Consider the following 25,232-nt stretch of genomic DNA (forward strand, 5'->3'; position numbering starts at 1 on the left):
GAATCAAAAAATAAAATATATTGTACTCCCACATTTGAAATCCTAACCATGTTATTTAAATTCATAAACAGTTCTATTTTAAACAAACTACTCCAACTTATTCCCATCTCTGAACTATGACCAAGGTAAGACCTTCTGATGGGATGCAGCCATTGGCTACAGCACCTACTTATACAGCAGCCCTCTAGAGACTTTCCACTCTCATTTGTTCCCTCCTTTCCACACCCATTTCTGTGTTAACCAAGTTCTCACAGATCCACCTCAAGCATCCTTTCATCTTTTTCCAAGCAGGAAACAACTACATTTAAGATCACAAGTAAGTAATCCCTGAGCCATTTTCTATGCAAAACTTGGCTAAACATAGGACTAATTAAATTATCTTTAATTAGATTTTCAAATAGACAAGATATTATAAAAGAAGGAAAACATTAAAATTTATAAACCAGAGGGAAACAGAAATACATCTACACTCAAATCTTACCTTGCCAAAATATTTCACATCTCATATTTTAAAATCAGTTACATATACAGGATAATTAGGGTAACACTGCGTTTCAAGCTGTGTTCCACAAGCAACAATCTTAAAATTCCAAAGCCCTTGAGATGGAAGGTAGTTAGTTACAAAGCACAAAATACACACAAGACCAGGACCTGATCAATACTGGACTGGAGAGGAAACCAAAGAAAAATCAAATGCAGTGAAACCAGAGGAACAGATGTGTTACAAATGCCCACATTGGCATTGTATGCCCACATACAAATCAGGTGCTAGCTGAACCTGATACTACTTCTACCATGGAACTTGGATAAGCATCCATACTTGGTGCTGGGTTTAAGGGCAGCAATGGTGACCTAGACAAGCTCGAGAACACGGGTCACAAAAGCACCCTCATCCTCCCAGTCAGTTGCCATTCCCCTCCTCTCTCAGGAAGCATGAGCTGGCAACTCAGACATCCCTCACTTTAAAAATATCTGAGACCTAACCTGTAGAAAGATACAGAACACCAGGTATCTGAGCTCCTTCAGGCCAGGAGGCTTCTAATCATTATGATGACATTTTAGAAAGCACCTCTGGTTTAGGTGAACGCTGCCTCAGTGCCATCAACAAAACTGAATTTCCTGTATTTTAGAATAATGGAAAAGCATGGGAATAAGTCTGTATAATGATTGGGTTTCGGCTTATGTGTAGAGATTTGCTTGAGTTTTTCAAAATAGATGTGTTTAAATACACTTTTGTGAATTTTCATTTATACAGACTGCTGAGTCAAGCACAGACATTTCTCTGATTTCTGCAACAGCACAGGAAATAGAGATGGGTCAAACCAGCCTAATATCACAACCTTTGGACGCAGTCTATAAATAGAAAAAAACACAAAACTGAGAATTAGGAAAAATACACTCTGCTTCATCATGAGTGTATTCACAAGCATATATAAATTATCACTGTCATTCCATTATATATTTATTTAATATGCAGTGAAACATCCAAAAAATATAAGCTAAGAAATTTAAATGAAGACCAACTTTAGCAACCTCAAACTTAACTTTCAAAGCATGTGTTGGAATAAACAAGTAAGAGAAGGTAAGTATTTGAGTATTAAGCCCCTTGAGATAAGTAATAAATAAAGACCAAGTTATCAGACCCCTCCTTATTAAAGTCTCACATGAGAACACTCCATGCTGCAACAGGTCTTCAATAAGCTCATCTGCCATTTTAATGTTTTTTAAGTAAAAGCCCTCATATCTACTGCGTATTAGAATATATCTACTTATTATGATTTAATAATCTACAATTTTCCTTACAAGCTGGGAATGCAGGCTCCGCACATGGCCCTACTAAAACAAACAAACACGAACAAAACCACCAAAACCAAACAAAAAACATACACACACACCAAAACAAACCCCAAAAACACACCTAAGAAAACAACAGCAGTACCATAAAAAAACCTACAAAACCCTCCCAACAGAACTTGCTAAAATACTTAATGTCTTATGTCTGTAATGACTACATCTTAAAAAAACTCTCTAAAACTACTCATCATGAAATGCATATTTTTGCTTGGCATTACAAGAAGTTATTTATGCGTTACCCTCAAGTAAAAACATAAGTGCATGCTAAAAACAGAAGTCAAATCAAGATTCTACTTTCAAGAGTTAACTGGTTTGCTGCATGCCTGAAGTCTAATGCCCTGAGTGAATATGCACAGGTAGCTTGGAACACTGTCTAATTAATTTGACATCTTCAGAGATGTGCAGTGAACCTCGTATTACTCAGGGAAACTCAAACCAAGCAAACTGAAACAAACAAAACACACACATTGGAACAAACTGGTGTCTACTTGCTTCCACAGAAAAGCACTTTAGAACCAGGCATAAAGGTACAGCCTGATACACTGCAAACCAATGTGCAAAAACAAACAACCAATAGGAAAATGCCATTTACAATAAAAGTTGACAAAAATGTTATGAAAGAGTCTTACAACGTTTATCTTTCAACTGAAACTTCAGGAGTGATACTTATTACAGATCCTTATTACAGATACTTTAAGTTACAGGTCCTGTAACTTAAATTTCATCTTAGCAGTTAAGTAAATGTCAACTGCTTAAATCTTCAAAGACGCTGCACCTGGCACTCAAATGTTTCAAAACTCCAACCAGTAAGAAACTGAAGTTGTATGTTCCACTGAAAATAGCTGAACTTAACAAAATGTAATGAACAGGAACATGTACAAGACCTGTCTTACACAGAGTACTGCAAAGTGCCAGAGGAACAGGGGCAAAAGCCAAACCAGGGACAGAGAACACCTGTGAGACTTCAATATAAGGAATGCCACTGGACAAATTTAGTGGTGCATTTGTGAGTTTCAAAAAAAGACAACAGTGATTAAAGACACATCACGCTAATTCTTGGGTATTTTAATGTTTCAAGCCAGGAAAGCAAACAAACCAAATATGAAACATAAGGAGATTGTGCTTCAGTAACTTACACGAGCAATACAATAATCCTTGGGATTTTCTTTTTCCAGGCCATATTTTTCCAGTGCTTCAATAACTGCAAAATCTGCAGTATCTGTAGTGGACAGCAGGATTGTCTTGTACGGTATATTTGGTTTTAAACTGTCTGCATAAATTCTCAGTGTCCCACCTTGGAAACAAAATGGAATTAACAATGCAACCAGAGAATACAAAGACAGACATGAAGTCATTTATTATACGAATGACTGTTAGAAATATATTTCTTATTATTTCTAATAAGAACAAAGTTTTCAGAAATAATTTCATTACTCTAGTAATACAAGAAAAATTACATAATGTCCCCAAAATAGATTTATCTCAGCCATCGTTAAAAATCTCCAGTGATATTTCCATAATTTATCTCAAAGTTTTTTTCACATGTTTCACCGTGCTTAGTATTACATGAAGTTTAAATTAAATAGTTGCAATAACTGGTTGAAGAACAGACTTTTCCCATCTTGACAGGAAGTTTATGGTGGCCTCATCTCTCTTTAACAAGCCTATTTAAGATTTCCCTCAAAACAATCTTTTCTACACCTCTACCTCTTTCTTCACTACTATTCCATGAATAGAATACATCATTTAAGGTTTAATCAGTTCTAACATTTCTTCACTTGTTCTTTTCTAATGGTATTTATACAATTGTTGTTGTATCCCCACCCCATGAATGAGAAATATTTAATCAGTGTTACTCACAAGATCTACCAGAATCATTCACATGCAGAGCCATCAGTCCTTTACATCCTTTATTTTTGCTACTGATTGAATTTTCTCTTTCAGGTTATTCAGCTTGTTCTTAGTACAATAAATGTCAGCTATTTCAGCCAACCTCTTCAGTTTGACAGTCTAAATCTATCCTACCTTTTTTCCCAGCTCAGCACTGTTAGCAAGCTCAATGAGCATACTCTCTATCAGTCTGCTCACCCTGAAAGTTTTGACCTGCACTCACCATGGAACACCCTCCTGTGGAATCCTACCTTTACAAATCCTTTGTTTAGTCGCACCATAGATAAAATAGCCATGTGCAAAAAATGCTGGAGAACGCAAAAGCCAATTTTACAGGAGTTGCTGGCCTTCAAGAATGTTCTCCTGATAAAAAGCTTCCTGTTTATAACTTAAGCAGAAGAACTCTAAGTACCTGAGTCTGGTCTGCCATCAGAACTGCGGAATTCCTGCATTCTCTTCTCCAGTTTTTGCTGTCGCCGCCGTTTCATAACCACCTCAGGATTGGATATTGTGCGAGTGAAGCTGGTCTCAGGCATATCTTTGTAAACCTCAGCTGCAAGGCGAAAATTCTCACTGCCAAGTTAGTTTAAATAAAAAAAAGTCATTAAAATCTTAAAATACATACAACATTATTCACATAGGATAAAAAAGCAGTAATATTCATAGACACAGGAGCTCATTTAAGTTATTGTAAGATAGTAAAAGTGAAGTTCATGTAGAAACTAAGGTTAATGCTGTTCATACACCCATGCTCATCTGATAAAAAAACTAATTTAAGCACTGCTAGTTGCTAGTTTTCAAAAAAACAAAAGGTCTTCTACCTCTTAAACATGGGGGCAGAGGAAAAGACATTAAAGAAACTTTATATTATACCCCTAACTTTATTATGATTTCCATTACTGCAAAGCGTGCGAAAGCTGAGTTAGCACGTGCTTGCAAGTCATGCTTTTTCTTTTGCAAATGCACTTAAAAACAACTATCATTTAAGTTTTTAAAAATAAGTTTAAACCACTTACATATCATCCCCATGAAGAAGTCTATCATCTCTATCTGACGCTTGTCGCAATGCCTCTTTTTCACGCCTCTTTTTTTCTTTTTTTTCTTTTTTTGAGAGAGTTCGCTTGAAGTTCTGAATTACTCCCTCTTTTTCTTGTTTTTCAGGCCCATTACTCTGAGCTTTCTGAAAGAAATGAGTTTAAAACAGCTTCCGTCAATTTCAATCCAAAGCAAAGTTAGTACTGGTATTTAACTTTGCAGATGAGTCTGTTTAGGACACAGCATCACTGACCCAAAACCAACACTCCATTACACAGCGATGGGACTAATGCTCTCGAGGAAAGCACAGAGAAGGCAAATATGTTATGTTCCAAAGAAGGTATGAACTGATTCTACTCAACAAAGTGAAGAAACTGCAGAATTTTACTTGAGTAATGCCGCTATCTACTTGGCCCCAAAAGATTAACTGAAGGCTGCAAAACAAATTGTTGTTTCTGAGTAAAAATACTCTGTAACAACGCTGTGCCTAATCTGCTTTCAAGGCAACTGTGTTGGAGCACCAGATAAGAAAAAACTGCATCAGGAAACATTGCAGAGGACTTGTTCCCAATGATGTATTTTTCCAAGTTGTTATTCCAGTGTTCTCCAATTCCTGCCCCTTGCATACACAAGATACCTGTAATCCTAGGCTCATTTGCCTTCTGTAGAGAAGATTACAGAACATGAGAGAAAGAAGATGCAGATTTTCTCACTTCTATCAGGAAGTGAAGAACACAGAGGAGGAAGATTGCAAATCACTTAATTAAATTAATAGGAATAGCAGGGTTGACACACGCAGTGCAAATACATCATCAACTTTCCCTTCCACCCTGTAACATGAAGGTATCCTGTAGTCTAAAGCCCAGTACAAGCTCACGTACCTATACCCAAAGTACTTCTAAAATTAACAAGCTCTAGTTCCAAAAGGAAAGGAAATTTATTGCTCAGCACAAGATAAAAAACTTGCCTTAAGATAGCCCACACGGTACAGAACGTTTTCCATAGCTATAGGCAACCAAGCCACATATACTAAATATAATTACATGACTTCAGGAGCTAAAGTCCAATCTAATGTTTAAATTCCTAATATTAAAGCAAAGTTTTGTACAGCTGATGTTGGCAGCTCATTCATTTCGCATTTGTAAGAGAAAAAAATAATCAATAACCAGAAAAGCAAAACCAGAACAAAAAACCCTGCACAAAAGGGAAAGACTCTTCTACCATTTTTTTCAAGGAACAGAATGTCACCTAAGGAGGTAATAATTTTTTGCTCTTTAACTCCCCCTGGCATTCCCTTTTAAAAGCTTTGCAAGAGGTAGGGTTACCTCCTGGTATTTGCACCATATACTATTAGAGGAAATTTTCAAGTCATCATAACAGAAGAAAGCAAGCTTTAAGTTCTCTAGGCATTATATACTCCAGTACTAAACAGCCTCACAGATCACAGCATCACCAGCCATAGAAAGATAACAAAAATGCTGTGTTGCAAAGATGCACTTCAAGTATTTGCTCCAGATACTGACAGTCATGAGCAGCAGTTGTTTCCAGGAATTAAAAAAGCAGAAGTTATGTTCTCCTACATAAGCAAATCCCACAGATTTCACAACTGCTGTTACCACTAACATGGTGGTAAAGACTCACCTTTGGAGGAAGCGTATCATTCTCATTCTTGAGGACAAACCTTCCCTCCCGATCATCTTTGTTCCAGTTTAACTGTACAACAAGAGGCTTCTCATCCACATCTAATCTTCTTTCTTCTTCAAAAAAATGAAAAGCAGTAACAGTTACTTGGTATCTCAAGAGCAAACATATTTAGAAATAAGTTAACCTTTTAAAAAAGGGAAAAGCTAGCTTAAGAAAACACACCAGTTGATATTTTCCTGTTAAGTATAGGGACAGAAAGAATTCTTGGGAATGTAGAATTAATTGCATGTTCCCTTTCCAGCAACAAGCCCAAGTGTATTCCATCTATCTACACAAGCTAAAGGTCCCCCAATAAGGTAGTATTGCGTAACTCCTCTGTCAGAGCCAAGTCTCAGAACACAACATTACCACTCTGGAGGAGATGTTAGATCTAGAGTTGAAATGTTTAGAACTTTGTAACACCCTGGACCTTCCAATTTTCCTTACTTTAAATTTACTTTAAAGTAGACCATAATCTGGTTGCAGCCTGAGAAATACTATTCTAGAAAAACTGCACAAAAATAAACAAGATTACAATATTTAAACAATAAAACAAATCAAAAAACCCCACAATATTATGCAGATCCAAGACATTTAGTGCATTACACCTATTTTAAGTATATGGAAGAACAACTGACAGAGTTGTTGAAAACTTTAGGCAAGTCTTGCCATTTGATTCTCCCTTTGAAAAGTAGACAGTACTTATGCTTAGGAAAACAATGATGTCTTTGTGGTTATTTTTATTTAGTAAGAAACACTCCTTGCATGCCTCAACCATGTTTTAAAAATCAGGAACTTGCTCTGCAAAGAAATAAATTTCATTTTGACTATAGGCACAGTGCTAACAGATTTTTAAAGAAATCTAAAGCAGAAAAAATTAAATTATTTTCAGTCTTTCAAATGCACAATTTAATGTCATTCAAGCACTTGTATAAACTTCTGAAGTACAGAAATAAATGCACAACCAAAAGATAGTTTCTCCTATAACCATCTCCACCACCACACACACTATCACCTTAGAATCTGAAAAAGATAAATTTTAGCAGTACTAAAGACTATTTAGATATCAAAGTTCTTCACAGGTAACATCAGAGGACCTGTTTAAGAAACACAGTGGCTTCAAGCAATATTAAGCTGACTTTCCCCAGTTTAGCAGTAAAAGAACATGAGTTATAAGGCTACCATCAAAGGCCCACAATTTTAAAGAACAGAAGATATACTCTTAACTAGTCTAATTTAACAATCCTAGTCCCCCATTATAAATTTAAGCTTTACCTCCTAATCCTAAAAATAGCAACCCTCTCACAAATGTCAACAAACTAACAGGATGCCAATTACAGCACTTGATAGATCATAATCAAATCTTACATAAACTCCAGGCGTAGTATTCAGAATTAAGTTCTGAAAACGACTCCCTGCAAAACAATTAGTAGCAACATATTTGGGAATAAAAAACCCCAGTCTCACGAGGTTCAGAAACTGGGGGCAAACCTGAAGATACTTTAGCTGGGAGTAGATAAGATGGTGGTGTGGACACAAGAAGGACTTAAAGGATAAATACAAACCTCCACTGACATGCACTTCATAAAGTGAGTATTTAGGGGATGACAACATTCGCATGTCTGGCCGAAACTTCTCTGCAAGAGTTTCAATCACATCTTGAGTTGTGGCGGTACTAGAGACACGGATACATTTTGTTGCAAAATTTCCAGCTGCTTTGTCTTGAAAGTAGAATCTCATTACTCCATGAAACTCGAGATCCTGTAAAGAAATATAAATACAAATCTGAGTGCTGGCTAACAGCTATAAGGGCCAGAGTTCTTGTATTATTTGTTACAAATTTATTATCAAAATATCAGACTTTCAAATATTACACTGGTTTTCAAAATTTTCATAACAGTAGAATTAAAAACCAGGAACTATAAACTTGAAAAAACAGGCTATCCTGCAAAAATAAATTAAGGACTATCTATTAATGAAAATACTGAACTTGAATCTTAAAATATTCAAATTTACAACTATTGTCAGGAGAACTAATAAAAACTCTATTCTAACACCTAAACACACATCTTGAAGACTAACTGAGAACAAGTCCCTGCAGCCAAAGTCTATACGTATGCTCAAGGAACAGCAGAGTGTCTTGAAGAGAACACCTTTTCTCTCCTCTCTCCACCCCCTCACGCACCCCTCTCTCATGCTGGCATCTGTTTGTCCCAGAAACATCCTTTTAAGAAAGTTAAACCATTTGACTTGTTTGTATTTTTTATCATAAGAAAGGTTAGTCTTTGGTACAGCTCCCTAAATACTCTTTGAGGGAAAAACACCTCCAGCACTAACATAAGGTGAAGAAAGGGATTGCAGCTGTAGGCCAGGTGGCTACACTACAACTGCAATGGCAATTAGTTCAAAGTATTGTAAAATCACATCCTCACATGTTTTCCTTAGCCACTGGAGCTTGTGCTCTACTGCAGCACACCAAACTTCAGGAGGATACTATCTGCTTATACTCCACTACTGATCTGAACAACAACTCCAAATACAAATTTTAGTTCCAGTGGTCTCCACCTGGGCAACTTTTGCCCCTTGCATAAATCCCAGCAATCATGGGGCCCTGCACTCCAAGGGAATCAAAGTCTCCAGCTGACTTTGCCAAGTTTACTCTATAGTTTAATAATCATTGCTCCTGTCTTCACTCTCCAGAGGCTTTGAAATAGGCAAATCCTTAGGTGTTGAGCAAAGTGATAGATTTTATGAGCTAAGCACAGTCCTTTTCAATACTACATCTGATCACAGGACACACATTGCAACGCTTCTTTGAACAGTAAAGAATTGAGGCATTTACTGAAGCTACTCTATCATTCAGAAGACCTTTGCAAAAAGAAAGGAAAAAAAGAAGAATATTTTAAAAGGAATTACAAAGTCAAATAACCTACACTTAGACAAACATCTGTGTCGGCTAGATACATGCAGAAGTAAGCACTGTTCTTTCCAGGATACTCCCAAGCCCACACCAGTACAGCAGTCTAATGAAATGCACCATGGACCTTCACAATGGCCAATTGTGTTTTGTTCTCTGTTGTTATCCTAACAATTTACAGAATTAATCTTTCTGAGCCGGCACTGCTGTTCCCACAGAACCATCTATTGTACTTCCAAACCAGTGTTCCTTCCTGCAAGGAGTTACAGTTTCCACATTCCTCACTCCACCTAACTCCCATCTCTGCACACAATCTGAACATAACTGCAATTATACAACTGTAGGTATAATTCCTCAGTTGTGAACATTTCTGTAACAGCTACAACTCACCTCTGAAAAGCATCCTGACTACTTCATTTCTTGTCTTTAATTATATATACCAAATTATTAATTAATTATCCATACAAGGACTTAACCCTCTCATGGAGTAGGCTACCAAATGACTTCTGGAAATCCTACCTACCATAGCAAATTGGAACTTCCTTACATGTGGTCTTGCTAACTCCTTCAATGAGTTCCAAAAGGTCTGAAGCACAACTTCTTTTCTAAATCCTGTTGACCTTTCCACAGTCTATTATAACAGACACCACGTGTCGAGGAATTCTGTAGGTTAATGCAATTTCTTCTCACACAGATTACATCACCAGTGAGTGTCCTTTGTAATACTGACCCCACACTACATTTGCATCCAACGGCCTGAAGGTGTCCACCTAACAGAGCCATTACAGATCACTTGGAAAAATTACTTCATCTCTCACTTCCTACAGTTACTGGATGAACATTCCTCTGGTTCTAGCAACTTGCTTTCTTGCCTTTTTCTCTCTTAACACATGCTGATTTGAAAGCTTTTTTTTTTTTTTTTTTTTTTTTTAAATCTCAGGCTTTTATATTCGACTTGCCAGATTTTATATCCTCACAATTTTCCTCATTTGGATACTACTTCAGCTTTCTAGTAATTTATCTTTACCTGATGTTCAGTTGTGCCAGCTTCCTTTCACACTTCCCTTGATAGCTGGCATGGCTTTTGGTCTGTACCTCCAGCACAGCATCTTAAATTCTCAGCAGGTGCAGGTACTTTGCTACTTACTTGCCCCTTTTAGCTCTACCAAACTTTCCTAGGGCTGCTATGCTGCATTTCCAACTGGGTTGGAAAGTTCTGTACTTTTTGCAAGAAAAAGGAATCTAAGTGTGTCATGATCTCTAGAAAGTAGAGCATTCTCACATGTAATATTCTGAGCCATGGTCCAAACATGCTTTTGTGCAGATTTTGTTTAAATGGTTGCCTCTTCTGCTCATACTCCTGGACTGTAATGCTTCACAAAACAGCCACAGTATTTTTATAATCAACTTAATGTTTCAATCCACTTGCTTGATCATTGCAAAAGATAACACACGAGCCTTCTGCAGAAGCATCATGAAGCACAATCATGTCCCACTTAGAACATTTATTTCCCTTTATAAGAGGTTTTCCCCACCACCATCTCAAGGTACTGCTGAAGCAAGAATTTTAAAAGAGAAAAATGAACATATTGCTAATCTTTTCCATGCATTATGTACCATGTGAGCTCCTATACAGAGATATGATTCCAGTAGCTTTTTCCAATTTTTGTGGGTTTTTTTTTTTAGGGAGAGGAGATTATTTTGCTGCGGACAAATTCCCCTGCAAATTAGCCATGCTTTAATCTGCAGATTTTTTAACAACACAGCAGAGATTGAAGAGCAAGGGAATGGAACACAGGCCCATTCAGAGAAGATGTAAAAAACAATGCAAGTAGCTTTCTAAACCACTGTGGTTGTTGTTGTTGTTGTTGTTGTTAATACTAGTAATACCAATAATAATAACAATGTAAGTTACAATTTATTTCTACTTCCAGGCACTAACAAAGCAGACAAGACAAAAGTACCTTCTGAATTCTCAAGATACAATGTCTGTATAAGCAAGTTTTGTTCTCATTTTCCAAAAGACGTAATGTGTTTTTCTAATATTGCCATTTGACAATCTGGATATAAAAACAACTGAATGCACTAAACACTGACTGTCCATTTTCCCCAACCACTTCTACAAGAGCTTATCAAATTGTATCCCCACAAACCATGCCCTAGTCCCCTCCCCACTACTTTTTCCGAAGTTTTCTGTTATTAAAAAAACAACAACTGCACAACAGCATCACAATCTTCTATCACTTCTCCATATAAAATTCTTTTTAATGTTTCATTTTCATTATGTTCCAAACTGTACCTTGGGGCATTGCTAGACTATTACAGATTTAAATAGAAGTATTTGATGACATGGAAGAAACTGGTTTCACATTTCAAAAAAAAAATCAGGAAATAGGAGACGACAAGAACAAAAAACCCTTCTAGTCTTCATTATATTTTTGATATCACATGTGCATTTGTGTGTGTGTGTATAGCTCCAGTTCAAGCCATATTTAACTTTCTGGCCACATGCTCAGCAGATAAATCCCAACTACACAGAGACAGACGCCACCAATCACACAACAGGTAGACACACTCTAATTCTGCATTAAATAATTTTTCAGAGTTTTGTGTTTTATCCTCAAACTCATTCACTTCTGAATTTCTTTGTGAAGACTGCTAGGCACATACACTGCAGTTTATAATATTAACTTGTGTCAAGAAAAGAGGCTAAAGAACAAAAATCACTTGTCCTAAACCAGGTAGGTAGAGAAGTATTTATTATTCCTGGATATATTCTTGTAAATGAAGGGATCTCCCCAAAACACTTAAAAATCTCTTGAACCATCTTTCTCTAAAGACTTGTCATTTATCAGTTAACAAAAGGAATTAGTATGTTTTCTGGATTTCAAGAGTGACTAATAATTTAAGTGTATGAACACTCCTAAATTCCTCTTAGGAGTTTCTATGCATCAAAAGCAATTTTAATAATTTTAATAAGTTCTATCACCTGATCACATTTAATATTTTATGTATCTGCTGTACAAGTTCAGGGCTCATGTAGGAACACAAGGATACAGACCAGTCTTTAGCCACATAAGTACAGTTAATTTTCACAAAATTTTAATTCTGATCATCTAGACTGCAAAACATATTTTAAAGAGCATATAGTGAAAGTCAGCTTCTTAAGCTTTCAAATAATAAAGGCCACTTTCCTCAAATACACAGCATAATTATACATTTTTATCACTATCAAATGCAGTTATGGTTGCTTCCAAAAGCATATCCTACTCAAAAGGTTTCAACTTACATAATAATTGCCAGTTAACCATAATTTCTTCTTTTACAAACAAAAGTAGGCTGCATCACCTCTTCATTAGACACAAAGGAAAGAGTTTGTAAAAGCATTTCAAATGCCCAGTTATGACTTTTTTCAAAAAGTCAAAAATGGCAGGCAGTAATTGCTTCAAAACCAATGCGTTAAATGTTCAAAAGTGTTGTCTTCAGAAAACAAAAATAAAAATACACAAAAGCATCAGAATGAAACACCTGAAACAATGCTTTTGCAAAGTAAAATTACTTCAAAATTCTACAAAATCTTGTGAAAAGCTTAGATTAAGCATTCTTAGAAAACATCTGCATTCTCAGTGCAATCACTCCCCTTTGACATTCTCCTCGAGGACCTCAGACTATCATTAAATGAATAAGAGCACTACGAAAGCAGCAAGGAAAGAAACTTTAATACATAACAAAGTCAGTCACACAGAACAGCCAAGTCACACTTAAAACTGAAGATGTGAGGTACAAGTTATCACCTCAATTATCATCAATTCTTTCCATGAGGCTTCACAAAAGTGACTCCTGTTTCTCAAAATCTTGATCTTTAAATCTAGCTCCCAGTTACTTTACTGTCAAGGGTGGATTTCTGCCTTAAAGCAATAATCAGTAACAATCAAGATAACTCATTTGAAGCTATGCTACAGAGAAATGCAAGTAAGTAAAAGAAGGAGAGGAAGAGCATCTCAAGCTCCGCTCTCCAATTATGAGGAGTGATTATACACACATATGACAAGTGTTAATAATTATGGAAGGCAAAGGTGTTTAATACTTTGGTAATTCAAAACAAAGAAAATCACCATCAAAAAAAAAATCATCTCCAAACCTCTCTTTCTGCCAATCATCCCACTTTTTTTTTTTTTTCCACAAGAATATAATAATCAAGAAGGAATATGAAAAACAAGTAAAAAGAAATAAAAAAGACTGCACTATACATGAAACTTGGAAAGAGACTGCAGTGTGACACAATGGGATTTGCAGCAGGGAAACCTGGACTTCCTGAAGAAGCTTCTGCAAACAAAGCAGTAATATCCAGGAGCCATAATCTACAGCCATGCTCACATACGAGAAAGGAAACCCCTCCTTTAAAATCAGAGACAGTGAGAGTATTTATCACAATATGTAGGGTACAGCAATGAATGAGATCAAGACTACTATTCCCACAAGCCAGCAAAGAACACCTATAGACTTTTAAACTCCTATCCTATACCTGTATCCATCACAAAGCACTAGGTAGTTCAATATTTAAGAATATTACACACTACCCATTCTGTAAACTATTCAATCTTCAGAGCACAAGAGAATATACAAGTTTCCCTTCAGAAATCCTCAGAGCACTCCCTCCAAGAGGCTTTGATCTCTTTCAGTTGCATTGATAACACTGTTTGCCTTGCAAGTACATTCTGCATGACTGCATCTAAAAAATACCAAAATCCAGCACTAAGAACATCACATCTTTCATCATGCCCCATTCAAATTCTGCAGGCAAAATCTGCACAGAACTAAGCTGCAATTACTATTCAGGTACATGTCCTTGTTGCTCAGGAGTTTTTGCTAAAAGAATATAAATAACAATAAAACCAATCCACAGTGCAAAAATTAGAATTAAAGCACATACAAGTTGCTTTCAAATGAATTCAGGTCGCAATATTGATACAACAGGTCAGCACAGCAACAGTATTATCACTGCAGGATATTCTGAAACACTCATATAATGCCTTTGTATCTGACCTGTCTACACAGCAAAATGGAATTGCTTCCTCTCCCCCTCCAAAAGCTGTATGTATGCAACAAATCTATGGAATTTTAATGAGTACAAGAATATTAAAAAAAAAGAATTCCTACAATATTTTAAAACCCACTTAAATCAGTAAGGGAATAAGCACTGTGAAATTACAGGAGGGTGAGGTTTCTAGCACTCACTCCCAGTTCTAGCACTCAACTCCCATAATAACTGCTCAACTTGAAACTTGAGGACGGACAACACTATTAAAAAGAAATTTCAAATAGGATTTTTTTTAAAATCCTGGTAACTCTTATAAACTGTCTTCCATGCAGCAAAGAAATGCAGTGATCTTGTTAAGCTACAGTTTTTGAGTTAACTTCAAAATGTGCAGCTTCAAGATAAAAGACTAACTTCTAATCTAACAAAAGAAAGGAAGAACAATACAGATGAAAAAACAGCTCCTATAAAAAAAAAAAATTCATCAGCTTTACTTCCTCTTCCAAACCTTTGACACCTGGATCAACAAAGACTTTCCACTACAGAATGACTCACTCTGCCACAACAGTTCAGACGCTGTGATGTTCACAGAAGCGGGACCAACAGCTGACCTTTCTGTCAGAGAGAATTACCAATAACCCACAACATGAAGATCATAACTAAGTGAAACCTCCTCTTTATTTTCCTGAGGAAAATTGCACCTTAGGAACCAGCCCCACTACAGTATGAAACAAAACCTCAAGACCAAAAGACAAGAGGTACTAATAACATTTTCACAATATACATGTAATGCAATGAAGTCAATGCAAAACCCGTTGCAGTATATGACAAATGGAACACAAAATCTTAAACTAAGGCCAAAATTCAAGTCTGTAACTATCATATCCACAATCAAAAAAAGGATTAACTGCCGTAAATGCAGCTTGAATGCCCACGTGAACCTTGAATTATGATATATGTAAATTTTTTACTGTATGCTTTCTATGCATTGTCCCTGCTTCCTGTTGCCTATCTGTTCCCGACAGCAAGATTAATTAACACAGAAACTCTTGGGATGAAACAAACATTACAGTAATCTTCAATACTTTCCTGCTAACTTACACCTCACAGACCAAAATATTAAGTTTCAAAAGAGACCCATCACCAGGTAGATGAAGCAGGGTATTTCCTACCGACTCCAAAACAAAACAAGTTGATTTCAAAGTAGTCTTTTACCACCACATTCTGTGTGCAGCCATCAACCACACTTTATTCTGAATACACCAAAGAGTTTCATAACCTTTTACAAAAGGTATTATTACAAAAGCAACATGAAGTGTTTTCAGCTAAGATTTATAAGAAAAGCAGCTACTATTAAAAATGAAAAAAAAAAAATTGCCAAGGACACTCCTCAGAAGCATGACAGACATTACCTTCCAACTCTTAATTTTCAAACCTACAGTATGTGATCAGCAAAATCAGCACAGCACTTTGCAACACAGCTGCTGCCTGCCCCCTGCAGGGTGTGCTTTGTTCAGCTGCAGTGGACAGCATTTACACAATCAACCAGAGAACACGCAGATCTGTTCTTTGTACAAAATGAAACCCACAGTTAACTGAAGAAATCAAACAAAAAGTGTTTTCAACAATAAGCACCACCAACAGTTTGGTAACTATTTAATCATTCATTAGGGTGATGAAATTAAAAATACAAATAAAGCTACATAAGATTAAATCATATCCCCAAGTTAAAATATACCACCGTTTATAAACTATATTGATGCTGGTATCATATAGAGACTCTCCCAATACCCTTATACTGAGGACCTTGCAGCAACTGTCAACACACACTCTGAAAAAAAAACCACCCAACAAAAACTTGTTAAAAAAGTTATTATTACAATTATTGTTGGAAATCGTTTGAAGGCAATGATATGATAGTAACAAAATGGAAAAGTGACTGATACACATCTAGTGTATCAAAATACCGTGAAGGCCTCCAACACCAGGAGAGAGGTACAGGCAGAGTTCAGTCATACCTGAAACCAGGTAAAAAGTGAGTCAAAGCCAAACAAAGCCTCCTTTGAATTAATAATTACATATTTAAAAGAGAAAAAATAACAAACAGCAGTGAGCCTCAATAAAATATTGCTTAACTTTCTACTATTTATCTACAACCTGTCACTGTTGTGCAACTAAGACAATTGCTAGGGAGCAACACCAGAAAACTCAGAGGAGAAGAATTAAAAGAACAGACAATCCCCTGTAACATTTCTCAGATGCATCTTAAAAACTCACCACAATAAATCAGAGTTCTCCATACTATTTACTGTGTTAAAGACTGATCCTCGTGAATAGTCCCATTTAGAGGAAAAGAAACAGGTTATTACATCCACCTCAAACCAAAATACAACAGGAAAATTGAAGGAGGAGAAGGAAAGTTCAGACACTGGAAGTCTGATTTTTCACTGTCATTGCTACTTGCAGAGCTGCAATCCCTGTATTTAAAGCATCTTCAAGCATCAATCAGGCCACAAAAAAGACTGCCCTTACTCACCTTAAGATTAAAAGTGTAGACACACAGTCAGCAACAGAAACTCTAGTGCTGCAGAAAGCACTCACTTCCTCATACTGACACTCTCATTCCCACCGCCTCTCTTATGCCAGGCACCAGCTTCCTGAAGCTGTACAGCAACATGAATCAGGTCAGCTCAGAAGATATTTCCCTTCCCTTCATTCCATGTGGAGGAAATTGTCAGTGCTGGCAGTTGGGGGAAACTATCCTTCTGCTGGCACCTTGTATTAACTTGAAGGAATCATGAAACAGCAACCTCTGCCAAGCTGGACACTTCATTCCCACTTCTGCACCAGCATCAGCACACAGCTGAGGCCAGCAGGATAAGCCAGCAGGCACTTACTGGTTTTTGTCTCAGGCTAGGCTGGCTGGGCTGTGAAGTCTTGACACAGGTCAGATAAGCACCAGACCAAAGGCGGCAGCAGAAATGCAGCAGCCTAGACAGATTGGCAGTCCTGATGAGCTAAGTGGAAACTGCAGTTTGTAACAGGAATGGCAAAGCTCTGAAATATTTTGAAGACTTAGTCCACAAACACATGGCATTTAGATAAATTAATTTTCTACCGTCACAAACTAAAATTTAGAATACTGTAAACTTAGGCTATTTCTATAGCTGGCATAAAATTATTAGATTCCAGAGTTACATGATAGTTTCTCTATAGCTTTAAAAGACTAGCTTTTACTCTATAATAAAACTCTGATAGAGAAATGTCTTAGAAACAGTCCTAAATCCATAAAAAATGACAAGTAGTTCGCAAATTCATCCCTGAAACTACTAAAAGCTGAAAAGATACTTCTTTTTGAGTGAAAACTCCATCTCTCTAACAGAAATGTCAACTACTTAAAGCAGAAAATGGCATTACTGAAAAAAGCATTTCCACCAGCAATCAAACTCATGAAGCCTGGTTTCTTGTGGCTGTCTTCCCAAAACTGATCACAGTTTTATTATAGATGGCACAAACAAAATTATTCCTAACATTTCCCTCCCACACGGATTTTCTAGTGTCCAGAAGTACATACACTACTTAGTACAAACTAAATCAAGTATCTTGTGTCTTTCTGACCACTAACAGTGGCAACTTCACACTCCTGACACAGGCTGAAGAGTCAATCAAAGAACCAACAGACCAATTAAAACCCAAATTTGACAAGCTGGTACTCACTGATAAGCTGTCACCAGCAAATACATAGAGCAGCTCAGAAACCACACCCACTTCAACCACCTGACATTCACTTTACAAAATATTAATACTTATTTGCTTTCAGTATCACCTCTATATTGGAAATAAAAAAAAAAAATAAACTCTCACTACAGACAAAAAAAAAGTGACACCAACAATCTTTTAAACGAACAGCTGTCTGGATTAATTTCTTGTAATCAGCACTGCATTTTTACTGAATTAGTATCAAACTTTAGTATGATGAGGGTATCAAAGGAAACCATAAAAACAGAGTCATTTTTACATAATGCAACAAGGGTCACACCATGTATTTATGCTGACACAGCCAGTAAAGTTGGAGCCAACTTCTGCTCTGCAATGATAAACTAGATTGTGTTACCCTGGTTTCTCAGCGCTGTGGGATGAGCTGGAATCAGCACCACACAGGGTTAAGACATCCAGCTACGCTGACTGAAGGAGAAAAACGCTGGTGCTATCTGATACTCGGCATGCAGGAGCTTTGGCAACCAGGCTAATTAGTCAGGAGTTCGAAGTAGGAATGCTAAGAAGCCCTAATAGAAAAACAAGCACCTGATTCTCCTGAAGTAAATACACGAAACCCAGAATCTACATGAACCACCCCTCCCAAAAAAAACCCCAAACACCTCAAAACTCAATATTCTGATTTAAATACTACCTATGAAGAGATTTCAAAAAGTTATTTCCCAAATAAGTTAGGTTAGTGAAGCAGGTTTAACATAATAATATAAGGTCAAAATGTACCACTAAATGCAATTTTATCGTAACAAATTCTGTAGAAATGAGGCAAAGGATCTCTTTTTGAACTACTACTGTTTTTCTTCCCTACTTGAAATACTTACTTTCCCCTTTCCTTTTTAAGGGCAAACCAGCCATACTTCAGACTATGGAATAATCAACATCTGCAAAAATACTTCTGAAAATCTGCACTGATTAATGAAATTTAGTGAGCTGATCTGTGTCATAGCCAAAGAAACACAACCACACTTTTATATATAGCTTTTTCTAGAGTAAACATACACAGGCTAGGACATCCTTCTGGTTACTTCTACCTCACATTCAGAAAACACTGTATTCATTCACTAGATACAACCAAACATGTAATCAACTTAACACATGAAACTGCCACACAGTTTTCGACATTAGAAAGCATTAACTTGAACACTTAAAAAGACATACGGGGTTGACATTACAACTTCCACACAGGAGCATGTCCTATAAAGAGTTGTTTTTGTTTGGTTGGAGTTTTTTAATTCAGTCATTCAAAAACTCCTCTGGGAAGTGTCATTTTGAACGACTTATTTATTTTTATATTTAAAGGACTTGGGTCATTTCTCAGAACTTACAAAGCAATTTATTAATGCCATTAGTTACCTTAAGGCTGGTTATCTTAATGTTGGACTACCAAGGCCACAGACAGCTTGTGAAAAATCTATACAGTAATTCTAATAGTTTGGTAAAATTCATCTGTTGATAGCCTTCTCTCTGCAAATCCTATTTAATCCTGTTGTATAATCTTTGGCAACAATTTCATCAAGTACTGTGCTTTGTGAATGACATTCAGCCTCAGTTAGTTGCATTTAAAAACAACTACTGACAGCTAAAAAAGGGCTTTCTCTGTAGTACGACCATATACAGTATCTTCATACGGACAGTGGTTTTGCACTCCCTGTGTTGTGATGGTTTTTTTTTTTTTACTGTTCCCACAGAACAAAATCCTCCATTCTAACACAAAACTTAGCTCAAAGCAGTCCCAAGCATATAAGGCAGCTTCATCCTAAGGCACCTGCACAAGTAAAACATTGCTTTTCTTCTGATTTTATTCGCTCACTGCTCTGTTCACTTTTAGATTTGAAAGAAAAGATACCATGTTGCTATCAACATAACAATACACTCTAATGTTTCGTACTCGAGCTGGCGCCCTTCTCACTGAAGAAGCATTTTACATTCCAATTAACTACCGACTTCCTTTTCCCCAATGGGGTTCCACACTTGCTCCCAATCTACAACAGTGTCTGTTTTGCCAGACTGGAAGCAAATCCATGTGCTGAAAGGTCCTGCTCTCTAAACAAGCTTATCTAACAAGAAAATCTCTATACCTGAATACTTGCTTATTTTATGTATCTTCCATACTATTATTTTTATTATTATTGAATGTACTAGTCACATAGACCTAGAAATAAATTCCCCCAAGAAGTCCCTAATTGTCGATTATTAGATGGCTATCTCAAGAGAAAAATTACTCTTAAAAGTCCTGTTTGTGGCAGCAAGAGAAAATATGACATTAAGCTACTCCAAAGGCAACTAACAGTTACACTGGAAGGACCTTTCCCTATCTACCCCCACTCCAGCTGTGTGACATTTTAATTGTTTCAGCACAAGGATTAGGTGAACTGTAATGAGCCAGTTCAGAGAGAAAAGCCCAACAAAAACTAATCCTAGTCTCCCAGCTTCTCTAACAACTTCACCATGGAGTCGCATAAAACCCAATGCCAGCATAAAGGAGGGATTTAAAAAAAAACAAACAAACCTGTTCAATTGAAGAAGGAGTGAAGGGAGTACTCTCTCGAAGCAAGAAAGCCATTTTACCAGCTTAAGCTATAAATATGAAATCTCATCCACATACTTTTCCCTTGGGCAGCTATTGACACCCAAAATAAAACCAACAGCAGTAGCTTACAGAGGTAAGGAATGTTTCTGCAGATTCAGAAATCCAATCAGTTGTATGATAGAGGCTGGCTTCCACAGTGGAAATAAACCGGTTGTCTGTGGGAATATGGGAATTTCATCATCCCTGTCTAAACATCTATTTCACTTGCCTAAGGATGAACAAACAAAACTTTATGAAAGTAATACAGTATTTAAGCTCAGTATAATAGACCTAAAAAAGGCTATTAAAATAAAAAAATAAAATAAAATAAATAATAATTCAATTATTAAACATTTTGATGTACTAGAGGACATAGCAACCCATGCCTATGAGTAGCACTACACACAAACACAGTTTTCTAAAATTCATTTTTCATTCAGTTTTCAGCTTCACCTAAAAGTAACTAAACATATCAAATACCAAGGTGATGTTATTCTCTACTGTAAATAGTGCTTTCTCCAAAACATCAGGAGCCACCGAGTGCCGAGTATATTAGAGCTCCAACCACCCAGCTTCTAACTCTAGCCTCCAATTTTTTTTACATGTCCTGAGCATAAAAAGGCAAAGTTTCAGCTCAAGCAGGAATGACACAAATGGCACAGGAATTTGTGCAGTGCCAAGAGATCTTCCACAAAACACTGCCGCATCAGATGTTGTCTCAGATGTTGTCCACAAACGCTGACATAGTTTTACAGCCCTGACAGTCTCCAAAGTCCTGCAGAGACCACAGTAGCACCACTCCAAGAAAACAAGCCAGAGGAGGAGAGTAAACAAAATTATTAAAAGACAATGAGACGGAAAAAGCAGTCAATTAACAAAGTAAGTCCACAGACAGGGTGGGCTACACATGTTGAAAAAGCTCAATTAGATCTGCTGAAGGTAACATTTCATTGTGCCAGCAGTCATTAAAACAGAGAAGCACTCAAAAACTTAACTACGGGAGTAAAAAGCTACTTTCTTTCCGTCACTGCAGTATTTCAGCCATGGCCATCGTATTTTCTTTTTCTCCTACTGCTTCACAGTCTCTTATTCCATGCTCAAGACAACAGTACAAATGCAGCAACTGTAATTGCCAACACTATTCCCGATAGAGGAAACAGCAGTTGACCAGTTGATTACATAGGAAGCTCCTCATTTCCTTTGCAGTTCTCTTCATAATAGCAGAAATAATCTAGAGAAAAGTTTCATGTGGTAGCAGCATAAAGACCAACTCCGGTGACTTTTTGTCAGAAGGAATTCAGTCAGAATCCACCATTAGTTTTTCAAACAATAGTCGACATATACACACACGCCAGTTCAAAAAGAAGTCTGATTTATTATAATTGTTGATCATAACCTCTCAAATATTTTGGAGCTGAGTCTCTCATTCGAGTAAGTGTTCTATGCAAGAGTACTCATGTTTTATGAAAAATTATGCTTCTCAAGCAGTAGCAAGGCAGCTCTTTTCCCAGTTATAAACACTAATATATCATTACTTCTTTAAAATTATATAAGACACCTTAAATTATCATTTTGTTGCAATATAAGGTAACGCAGAAAGGCAAGTGTAGGATTGATTCAATTAATTAAGTATGCTTCCAAATATGAAGCAGTCAAGAATCACTTGCTCACTTCTCATTTTATCATCAGAACAAATCCAGCCTGGTAGGTCAGCAACTAAGTTAATACTGCCCCCTCATTTTGTAGTGCCTTGCTCTTCGTTTCACAAAGGGCTGCCACCGCCTGCTTACAGAAGAGTGAGGAAGTTTCAGAGGGCAGGTCAGTCAGATCATCACTTACAAGGCTGGGTGTGTGGAGTTGGGAGGAGATAGGAACAACAAGAAGACAACTGAAAAGCTGAATATTTAATCATCACATAGGCATCCTTCACATCACTACTTTCTTCCTCACCCTTCCTACCCACCCTAGTTTGGAATAATGAACTTAAAAATAAACAATGCGTTTCTGTATTAGTACATTGCTTAATCTAGGCAGCAGCTTCATTCCTAAAACTGAGAGAGCAGATGATTACAGATCTTAACAGAATACAACTCAGTGGTTCCTTTCCAGAGTTTGTTCACCCAGCATTAAGACTTCACATTGTCATAACCGAGGCAGTTTCCCCCCACCCACTGTTGTGACTGTCTTCAGCTGAACAGATTCCACTTATGCAAGGAGACTATCAAGAAGGATCCTTTTCTTGAGGAGCTACAATTCTGATCTGAACTTCTGGGGCAAACTAGTCCTGATCTAATGACTTCCCAGGGTGCACAACAAACCTTTTTAACCATGTTTTTTTGGAAGGAAATCCTAGAACAAGCATCTGGACTTAGGGATTAACAGCCAACGTAGTAGTTCAGCTGCTTAAGAATGGCTAGCAAATTTGGATCAAAATAGATTCAAACATAACATGTAGAAAAGGTGACCTAAAGCTTCTTTAAACTTAATATCAACATGAACAAATTAACGACAAGTTTCTGAGATTTTCCTTACTTGGTTTATTTCAGTTTAAAATTCCAATTTTATTAATACTGGCCTACGAACATTTGCAGAATTAACAGACTAACACTATCCAAGTTTCAAAACAGCAACTTCAATTTCAACAATAAAAATACTCCACTGAAGTAAATACAAATATCTGCGGCCAGACAAGATTACAGTCTACTTTCAAAAGAGTACTTCAGCATTTGTTCCATCAAAAATGGGACTATCAGCAGAGCATATTTTTCAGCATCACACAGAGAACCACGTCACAATAGCAGAACTCTAAACAAGGACCATGAGGTTGAATACGAATAACTGAACGAGTCAACACACTATACTGTAAAAATACAGTTTTATACACCATAATCAGGAGTGAAAGCAAATCTTTACTCCCAATAAAAACGTATCAACAAAAATTATCCAGCACAGCTCATTCACTGCAGCTGTCTATTCCAGTAATGAATACAGGCATGTGATCTGGAGAAGGAAGAAGCACAGGAACAGAAAATGAGAGCAAACCTGTGCAATTTACACAACATACAAACACTTCCTGTCCTGCAGCTCTAGGACCTCACCCTATCTCCTCTGGACAATCTATCACACAGAATACATTGACAGAACACAGTTTGCTTAAGTCAAATGATACATAAAATGATCCTGAAGCATTAAGGTATTTTCAGTCCTGAAGGTTGTGTAGGACAGGTAGAAGAAAGCTGATTCTTCAGGAAGAATCTAAGCATTTCAATATTTAAAGTTTTCAAGTACCTGCCTAAATGTTTTGCCAAAGGAAATTCTTCAAGGTGGGGGTTTAGGTGGGTTTTTTTTGCTTTGCTTTTTGTTTGAGGTTTTCAGCAGCTTTTCATTTCAACAGAATTCAACAAGGGCAAAAGGAAAGTCCCGCCACTGAAAGGTAAAATGTCTTGCAACAACACCGGCTTAAGAAACAACTGGCTGAGAAGAAGCTCTGCTAAAGAAAACCTGAGGATCTTGGTGGAAAGCAAACTAAAGATAATTCAGATGCATGCCCTGGCAGCAAAGTCATCATGCTTAATTGCATTAACAGGAGGAATACAAGCTTTAGGTCAAGTAGAACTATTGCACTGCTCTACCCAACACTCTGGTTTTGGGCTGTCAGTACGGGAAGGACAGAAATAAGCTGAAGTTCAGCAGAGCTACAGAATGATCAAGAGGCTGAAGAACCATCTCAGGAGGTGAGACAGAAGGAACAGGGTTTCTTGCTCCTGGAAAAGAGCTGGCTTTGGGGAGACCTACAAAGCTGCTCACAGGATCTGCAAACAGGCGAAGAAAACAGCAGTGATCAACAGGGCATGGTGGGAGGACAAGAAACACTGGACATAAGCTGAAACAAAAGCAGCCTTTCAACTGACTATACAGAAAACCTTTTTCACCATTAGGACAGTCAAGCCAGTGAAGGAGGATGCCCAGAGTTACTGCAGTTACTGGTTCTTAGATGTTTTCCAACACATTATGAGAAAAGCTCTCAGGGGCAACAGGACTGACCTTGCTTAAAGAAGGAGGTTAGACTAGAAATCTCCTGAGGTCTATTCCAAATCAAAGTATGCTAGGATCATATTTAAACATATGTGGAGGACAGGCTAATTTTCCAAGACTGTTCAGCTACAGAAAACACTGTTACAGCAGCCAGGCAGGCAGATACCCTTAATTTAGACAAGATGACCTCCAACCAACAGGAGAGCTCCCAACACCGATATGACCCAACACATGAATCTTAAGTAGGGCCAAGACAAATGAAGGGATGAAAAAAGCTAAATAAAGTCGTTTAAGTGGCAGCACAACATTTGTATATTTCTCTTCAGGTACAAGCCCAACTGGTAAACATTAGAGACAGTAAAGCCTACATAAGTGGTTCTACTACACATAAGAAGAGCAATTAATAATGCAATGCAATCCATCACAATTAGAAATAA

The 25,232-nt window shown here is 37.1% G+C and overlaps 1 protein-coding gene across 21 annotated transcripts in view; it reads right to left on the reverse strand.

The window, feature by feature from the left end:
* Positions 1-25,232, reverse strand: part of AFDN (afadin, adherens junction formation factor) — a 115,249-nt gene that overhangs the window by 73,125 nt on the left and 16,892 nt on the right. For 13 of the 21 annotated variants that reach the window (XM_066315807.1, XM_066315813.1, XM_066315810.1 and 10 more), the window contains exons 2-6: positions 8,028-8,223; positions 6,421-6,536; positions 4,761-4,924; positions 4,157-4,317; positions 2,991-3,148 (exon numbers count right to left, since the gene is read on the reverse strand). In XM_066315807.1, the coding sequence (XP_066171904.1) occupies positions 2,991-3,148; positions 4,157-4,317; positions 4,761-4,924; positions 6,421-6,536; positions 8,028-8,223 (795 nt within the window). The remainder of the gene's footprint in view (positions 1-2,990; positions 3,149-4,156; positions 4,318-4,760; positions 4,925-6,420; positions 6,537-8,027; positions 8,224-25,232) is intronic. The other 8 variants (XM_066315816.1, XM_066315815.1, XM_066315808.1 and 5 more) reach the window with 1 other exon arrangement.

The sequence above is a fragment of the Sylvia atricapilla genome, chromosome 3, assembly GCF_009819655.1.
Source record: "Sylvia atricapilla isolate bSylAtr1 chromosome 3, bSylAtr1.pri, whole genome shotgun sequence".
Taxonomy (NCBI): domain Eukaryota; kingdom Metazoa; phylum Chordata; class Aves; order Passeriformes; family Sylviidae; genus Sylvia; species Sylvia atricapilla.